General features: G+C 35.9%; 1 protein-coding gene across 1 annotated transcript; it reads left to right on the forward strand.

The window, feature by feature from the left end:
- The first annotated feature begins 2,464 nt into the window (after positions 1 to 2,464).
- On the forward strand, positions 2,465 to 3,592 carry LOC134251736 (dynein axonemal heavy chain 17-like). The gene is made up of 3 exons (XM_062734153.1): positions 2,465 to 2,556; positions 2,751 to 3,001; positions 3,414 to 3,592. Exons 2-3 carry the CDS (start codon positions 2,760 to 2,762, stop codon positions 3,517 to 3,519), a joined length of 348 nt encoding a protein of 115 aa, XP_062590137.1. The 5' UTR covers positions 2,465 to 2,556; positions 2,751 to 2,759; the 3' UTR covers positions 3,520 to 3,592.
- Positions 3,593 to 8,877: the final 5,285 nt, after the last annotated feature.

An 8,877-nucleotide genomic window follows, 5' to 3' on the forward strand; every position in this document is an offset into this window, starting at 1 on the left:
TGTGAACCGTGAACGCGAGCGCACGGTAAACGGTGAACGCAAAACTGTAACGGAGAGCGAACGGTGAACGCACGCTGAACGAACGCTGAACGAACGGTGAGCGAACGGAAAAATGGGAAAGTAGAACGTTTCAGGGACTGTATACTAATGATCTAATTACATATTTAAGGCCAGGATTTATTTTATTTTCTGTTTTACAAACCCTCCGCTCAAGGTTTTTAATTTTCAGAAAAAAAATAAAACATTTTTTTCTTTTCGATGTCAAATTTGAGTCGGGATCGAGATTTCAAATTTACGAAATCGCATTTCCGGTTTTAAGATAATAAAGCTAGCTTGGTTTAGTGTAAAATTCATCGGTACGAGTGCCATTCAAAACGTTTCACCCGTTCAAAAGACAAATAAAATGCCGACGACTTTATTGCACAATGACATGCTGGTGAGATAATTATGTATTTGTTTCAAAAATATCTGTTTAGTTATGAACATGAGAATAAAAAGTCCCGAAGGAGAAGGAAATAAAAAATGTTTTTTGATAAATCAATTATTAACATTTGTACATTCTTCTTTTATGCTATTCTAACATGTCTAATAGGCTCCTTACTACTGGACACATAATGCTTAAAAATAGGAAAGAAGAACATTTAATTGCTTATTTCATCATCTGCCAGTTTGGGCCAGTTATATAAATTTTGTGATGTTGATCAAAATATATTTTAAAAAATCAATTCTTTAAAAGTCTTCAATATATCTTCATTTTTTAATATGTGTTAGGTGAATGTGTCAAATGGACATTGTTCTAAAATTTACATCTGCCATGATAAGTTGATAACAACGTGTATGATGATTCCAAAAAATTCATGAAATCTGTCCGACAGTATTGGGAGTAGGGTGTATATATCTTGCCGACAAATAAGTTGAAAAAATTTTTTGATACACCGTTCAGGTTATTGTTTATACCGATTGACTTCCTCAAATGGACCTAACTTCTCTAAAAATGATTAAAATGTCAATAATTATTTCAGCATGTTCATTTATTGTCACCATAGTTTTATTCATTACATCTGCCATGATAAGTTGATAACACCACGTGTATGATGAAATCCAAAAATTCACAAATGAAATCATGGTAACATTTTACCCACAGATAAAGATACTTCACCCCAAAAAAATGTATATATTTGTCGGATATAAAATTTTACTTTGACAAATGGAAAAAAAGAAGGTGAAAAAATTGAACTCTCGAATAAAAAATGACGCGTATAATACTGTAAATGTATTATATTTGGCCGTTCACAACGGTAATGATTTAGCGCATTTCTTAATGTTCTTAAAAAATTGCGCCCTATTACTTCAAAGGCGCTAAAAAGAATACAAGCCAAATATAATAACAGTAATTGGCACTCAAGCGGAAGCAACGCACTGACCCTATTACGCAGACGTAATGCTATCTCACGTGATTCCCTTGGTATGATGACGTAACAGAATGAGAGCTATGCAACTGCATAAACATTTTTTGACCTTGACCTTTCCTTTGACCTTGAACTCACTTTTCTTAAATTAGTGTTTAGCTCAGTTTTAAACATACCATTCAAGATGGTGCTATCAAACTTCACATATGTTGATACAAACTTGCACGGATGATGCATCTAGGGATGAACACTACCAAACTTGCTTTGGATGCTGGATCTGACCTACATTTTCCAGATGAGTGACCAGAGTAAAGTTTTTGGAGCAGGTCCATTCCTAAGGAACTATAAGCCCTACGTGGACCAAACTTGCATGGATGATGCATGCTGGACCTGACCTACAATTTCATTCCCAAGTAACTATAAGCCCTACCTGAACCAAACTTGCATGGATGATGCATCTAGGGACTACCAGACTTGCTTCGGATGCTGGATCTGACCAACATTTTCATTCCCAAGGAACTATAAGCTCTACCTGAACCAGACTTGCATGGATGATGCATCTAGGGATGGACACTACCAGACTTGCTTCAGTTTGTAGCCTCATCTCGGAAAGTGTTTCAGCAACATCAAATATCTAGAGATTGGTCAGAATCCACCTACCATCAAAACCATGATCTCATCTGAAGGAGAAAGAGTTGCCATGCCTAAGTATGTAGTTTATATTAATTTGATGATCTGTATAGAATTTTCCTTTCTTTTTTTCATTCCCCCCCTTTCCTCATGGATTGTTCCCCACTTGTCAAATAAGTAAGAGACTTTATATAATACAATTGAATCTTTTTTTAGGAACATAAGAGCCAGAGGTTCTGTTGAACAATGGTTGGTTTATGTGGAAAATGGAATGATAGACACTGTCAAAAAGTAAGTAGTTTTTACATTACAGAAAAATTGTCCAGAATATCATATTAAGAGAATTATCCTATTAATCAATATCATATTACAAGGATTCTAAATTGTCAATTGTATAAAAATGTACTCAATCTTTATCTGTTTAGACACCTGAAGCTAGGCTTGGCAGATTGGCTTTGAGCAGATCAAAGAGAATGGGTCCTGAAGCATCCTGGTCAAGTGGTCCTCACTGTGATATGTAGTAAGAATTATCTGAAGGAGCAATGTATAATACAAAGAGCTACCTAACAATACTTTATGAAATAATTTTACCATGCACATTTTCTTACATTTGATATTAAAGAAAACTGTACAGGATTTTTTTTATTAGCTACTAGTCTCTGTGAAGCAAAATTCTTCATTTTACTTATTGATTTTGTATTTTATTTTCAGACACAAATTATGTTCAACAAAAATGTCACTCAGTGCTTTGACCTGCCCAATGTAGTGAACAGCTTGATTGAAGTTAAGGACAAGCTGGTGGACACTTTGAACATTTTAGCTCGCATGGTCTCCGGCAACATTCTGTCTCATCAAAGAGAGAGCATCATGGCTTTACTGACCATCAATGTACACAACAGAAACATCTTACTGGGCATGATAGAGCAAGAGATCAAAAAAGTGGATGTCTTTGTGTGGACTAAGTAAGATATCATATCTTGATAGGAAATGGAATGGGTCTACATTGAAACTTTTTTTTGAGACAAATAGCAGTTTCATGTAAAGTTTTATACAACTAATTGATCTTAATTTGAGGTTATCCATTAATTTGAAGTCATTTGTTTTGACATATTCTTGTTTTGCACCATGTTGTGTAATGAAGTTGCCTTTAGTTAAAAATAGTAAACTTATTTGAGATGAATTGAAAAGTCTTCTCAAAGTGTATTGATCCCTTACATGTACTTTTTATTTTAAAGAATAGAATTTGAAATCATTAATTAATCTGTTTTATTTTAAGAAAATAAAACCCTTCAAGAAGACTGTATAGAAGCTGAACCTCTTTTTATGGGTCATATGAAAAATCTGAATGACGCATATCCTCATTTCTCTTTGCAGACATCTACGTTATGAATGGGATGAGCAGAGTAACAACTGTTTTGTTATGCTGTCTAATGCCCAGGTCCAGTATGGTTATGGTACCTGGGATGTTCACCCCGCCTAGTCATCATCCCCCTCACTGCTGACCTGTGCTACCTCACCCTCATGGGGGCCCTACACCTACATTTAGGGGGGTCTCCTGCGGGGCCCGCTGGAACAGGGAAGACAGAAACAGTAAAGGATTTGGCCAAGGTAAAATGGGATTTCAAATACCAGGTATATATGGGGAGAAAAAGGCCTAAAAAGTAAAATTGTGGTCAAAATGACAGAACTATTTATCTTTATTTTTGTTGCACACAGGGTGTGGGGAAGCAGTGCATGGTCTTTAACTATTGGGAGGGGCTGGAGTACCACACCTTGGAGAAGTTCTGCTCTGGTCTGGCTCAGTCTGGAAGCTGGTGCTGCTTTGATGAATTTAACCAGATTGATCTAAAAGTGTTGTCTGTTGTGGCTCAGCAGATCCTGATGATAAAACAGGCCAAAGACAGGGGATCTGAGGTTTATGTTTGAAGGAAAAGACATCAAACTGAATCCTACGTGTGGATACTTCATAACAATGAATCCCACATGAGTCATATGTTGTAATTTACAGGTAACTTAGGTTTTGTAATGGTGAATTGGATTTAATATATTAAACTCTGTGTACTATTTGTGATAAGAATGTTTTTACAGATATGCTGGAAGGGTAGATCTACCTGACAACTTGAAGTCCCAGTTCAGGCCGGTAGACATGAAGATGCCTCACTATGACCAGATTGTGGAGATCATGCTGTTCTCTAAGGGTTTCATTGCCGCCAAATCTCTGTCCAGGAAGATCGTAAACCTGTACCAGCTGGCCAGTAAACAGCTATCCCAACAGGACCACTATGACTGAGGAATGAGAGCCATGAAGTCTGTGCTGGTCATGGCGGGTCATGGGAGATGCAAGGAACAGCATAAGTGCGTAGTCATGGGAAGGTTTAGGGGATGAAACAATATGGAGAATATTTATTTGATATTTATATACTCCTGTTGAGCCGTCTGAATTGTCTGAATATTGGAAAATTATATAGATAAATTCATGTGTATCATGAGAAAGCGATAAATTTTAGCATAACAAGTTCTTTGGTAGCAAAAGTGATACTTTTCACATTGATTTCTCATAAAAAATAGAAGTTGAATATATTTGATAAACTAATGTGATCTATGAAACAAATGGAAAGGGATTTTGTAAAAGGATTATAAAAATTTAGCTATCAGTTTTCAACAGTGAGTTTTCTTTTCTGTAGAGAGCTATAAACATAGCAGTTAGAGACAACAACCTACAGAACTGGCCTCATCAGATAGACAAGGTGAAGCAGTTCTATAACCAGATAAAGGTCCATCACAGCATCATGTTGGTGGGGCCCACAGGAGGGGGTAAGACCACCGTCAGAACAATCCTCCAGAAGGAATTTATTCTGATGCCCACAATCATACCCCAGGAGGAGAGAGAGACCTCCAGGAAACAGAGCTTATTCCCTGTAAGTTTTTTTTTTAAATCACTTAATTTTGTTACAGTTCACTGCAATGTTGTTGTTTTGGGTGTAATCAGTATATCATTGTGCTAGAATTAAAATTTTTTGAAGTAATATGGATGAATTATTTGAACTCAATTTTTGAAATTAAGTTTTTAAATTTTTTGTCCACAGGGGAGTAGGCTGAAGAAGGGACATGTTGAGTTGTTCTCTGTGAACCCTAAGAGTGTCCAGTCATCTGAGTTGTTTGAGGACTTTGACCCTTACACCAGAGACTGGACTGACTGACGTATTGCTCTGGCAACCAGAAAATTCCCCAATGAAGTACAGCAGCAACATGGCACACCAGAGGAGCATGCTGGGAGACCGTATCCACTGGCAACAATATGGCTAACATATCAGATGCCTCTCAGGTATTTTGAACTTCAGGAAGTTTATTTTCATTTTCTCATGTTTATTGAACAAATTGATCAGGGTTTGAAATTCACTACATAAAACTCGCAAAATGTGAGTTAGAATATCCAAATTGCGAGTTAAAATATTTGAAATTGCAAAAATTTGCGAGTTGATTTTTTCATTGTAATTTACAACAGGGAAAGAAGCATCCTATTCAATCGGATTTTAGTCTTTCTCTCTTTAGTTACTGTTTATATCTGCCATTTTTAGCTCTACTGGTCAGAGACCAGAAGAGCTTATGCGATAGTAATGTGTCCGGCGTCCGTCCGTCAGTCGAGCTGTCTGTCTGTCTGTCTGTCTGTCTGTAAACAATTTTTTAAAATGCTACTCCTCCTACAGTTTTGGTCTAATTTCAATATAACTTGGCACACAAGTAGACTACACTAAGACACATAATTCTGTTTATCAGTTTTTTATTTCGATGAACGTGTTGCCATGGTTACTAAAAATAGAAATTTCTGTGAAATTCTTTCAAAATGCTACCCCTCCTACAATTTTAGTCTGATTTCAATATAACTTGGCACACAAATAGACTACACTAAGATACATAATTCTGTTTAATAGTTTTTGATTTCGATGAACGGTGTTGCCGTGTTACTAAAAATAGAAATTTCTGTGAAATTCTTTCAAAATGCTACTCCTCCTACAGTTTTGGTCTGATTACAATATAACTGCAAACAAGTAGACTACACTAAGAACATAAAGAAACTTTTTCAAGGATCATTATTCTATTTATTGCTGTTGTAAAGTTTCAATTCCCAACTGCTTAAGTACTTTTCTCTTCCTTTGCTATAAGTACAAACCAGTAGATCTTCAGTCTCGACAGAGACTTCTGGTTAAATGAACGAGCATGTGCCATTTGATGATCATGTTGAAAATTACAAAGTTTTTAAAAGATGGATAAATGGCTGTTTGTTTTTGAAAAAGTTTCATTTTAAAATTGCAAGTTGTATTTTGATATTGCGAGTTAATTTTTATGGTACTCGCAATAAATTGCGAGTTATATTTGGGAGTTTCTACCCCTGTTGATTTTTCCATGTTCTTTTGTAGTTGTGGGTAATTTTTTTAGAAATAAAAGTGAAAAACAACAAAAGCTTGGTATGAAAAAATTCAAAAAGTACTTGTGTAGTGATGGTTATTTTACAAAGAAATAATGCATACTTTGAAAAAAAGAATTATACCTACATGTAAATTCTTGAAAAATAATTTATTAGCAAAGGAAAAATTTGAAAGAGAGAAAAAAGTTAGTGTCAATTTACAATATAAAGAATGAAAAGATTTTTTTTCTTGACAGACATTGATGCATGATGAAAAGGCGGATGAAGATGCCGAGAAGAAGGATCACATGGACCTTATGATAACAAACTGGAGGTGGCTGATATTAATTGGACCGGTGGATACTATCTGGTTGGAGAATCTAAACACTGGACGACTCTAAAGTCCTCTGTCTGGCCAATGGCCACAGAATCAGTTACCCAGCGGGATGAGGCTTATTTTTGAAGTAGACAACTTATCGCAGGCCAGTCCTGCCACTATCAGTAGATGTGCCATTGTTTACATGGTAAGACACTTCTAAGCAAAGGGATTTTACATTGGCTTTAATATCCCAATTAAGCTGTCCTACCAATAATGTCATTAAAATTTGTCCAAAGTTGTGTGTCATGGCAATGACCATTTCTACACATTAATATTTAGTTATATCATGATAATGATGGTTTTCTTAAAACACTTTGATTGAGTCATTAAAAGAAAGAGATTGTGATGTACAAAAATATATGTATAAATTATTTTTTTTTACGACCCAGTAGATCTTGGTTGGAGACCATTTGTAATGACTTGGTTACAGAAACTCCCCAGAGAAATGCCAGAAAGTGGGCGTCAACATCTGCAACAGCAGTTCGATGACACAACTGAGAAAGGTCTTAAATTTGTCAGGAAGTACTCACCACCTGATGATGGAGGTGCCAGAGATGTGCTATATAATGAATCTGTGTTACATTCTGTCCTCATTTCTGGACTTCCTGTCTAAACATGGAGGATTTTGAGCTCCAGGTATGTTAATTTTTATGCCCCCCTTCGAAGAAGGGAGGGCATATTGCTTTGCTGCTGTCTGTCGGTCGGTCCATTTAGTTTCCGTTCATTTTCTTCATAACCGTTGCACATACTGAAATCAAATTTGGTATACAGATATATCACATGAATATCTAGGTCAAGTTCTGTTTTGGGTACGATCGCACCATTTCTGACAGAGTTATGCCCCTTGGACTTGGAAAAATTTCAATTACTTGCAGTTTCTGCTCATTTTCTTTGCAACCGTTGCACATACTGAAATCAAATTTGGTATACAGATATATCACATGAATATCTAGGTCAGTTCTGTTTTGGGTACGATCACACCATTTTTGACAGAGTTATGCCCCTTGGACTTGGAAAAATTTCAATTATTTGCAGTTTCTGCTCATTTTCTTTGCAACCGTTGCACATACTGAAATCAAATTTGGTATACAGATATATCACATGAATATCTAGGTCAAGTTCTGTTTTGGGTACGATCACACCATTTTTGACAGAGTTATGCCCCTTGGACTTGGAAAAATTTCAATTATTTGCAGTTTCCGCTCATTTTCTTTGCAACTTTTGCACATACAGAAATCAAATTTAGTATACATATATACTACATGAATATCTAGGTCAGGTTCTGTTTTGGGTACGATTGCACCATTTTGACAGAGTTATGCGCCTTGGAGTTTGAAAAAAATTCAATTATTTGCAGTTTCTGCTCATTTTCTTTGCAACCGTTGCACATACTGAGATGAAATTTAATATACAGATTAATTAGATGAATATCTAGGTCAAGTTCTGTTTTGGGTACAATCGTGCCATATTTGACAGAGTTATGCCCCTTGGACTTACAAAAAATTCCAATTTGGGGGGAGGGGGGCATAAGTGTTTTACAAACATCTCTTGTTCTGATAAAATTTTGAAAGTGCATTTGTTTACGCCACCAGTTTGTCATTTTCAAAAATACTAGCAAAAATGTGCAACGTACATCAAATCTTTTTATTTCAACCTTAGTGGTACCAAGATTAAACATAATAAACAAGATATCAGATGATTTGAGATAACCAGGGTAAACATAAAAAAAACACTGTACTTTAATGTGTCCTCCTTCAGACAAAATAGAAAGTGAAGAGGATAATGAGGAGAGAAGACCAAAGAGCCGGGCCTCAAGTCGAAGCTCCTCAAGGGCCTCAAAGAGCAAGGGCCTCAAAAAGAGGACCACCAAAAAGGTGCCCTCAAAAACTAAGGACGTCACCTTCAAAATGGAGGACACCAGTTCTGTCAAAAGTTCAAGGTAAGAAAAAAGTTGATTTGTCTTTCTGTATATCCTGTAAATTACCCGTAAATAATATTGCACTTATATTGTATAATTGTGCTTTAAAATGTGTTGTAATATAATGTTGCATTGT

Source organism: Saccostrea cucullata, unplaced genomic scaffold (genome assembly GCF_032062105.1).
Source record: "Saccostrea cucullata isolate Sc308-1 unplaced genomic scaffold, CSIRO_AGI_Scuc_v1 ctg16913, whole genome shotgun sequence".
Taxonomy (NCBI): Eukaryota; Metazoa; Mollusca; class Bivalvia; order Ostreida; family Ostreidae; genus Saccostrea; species Saccostrea cuccullata.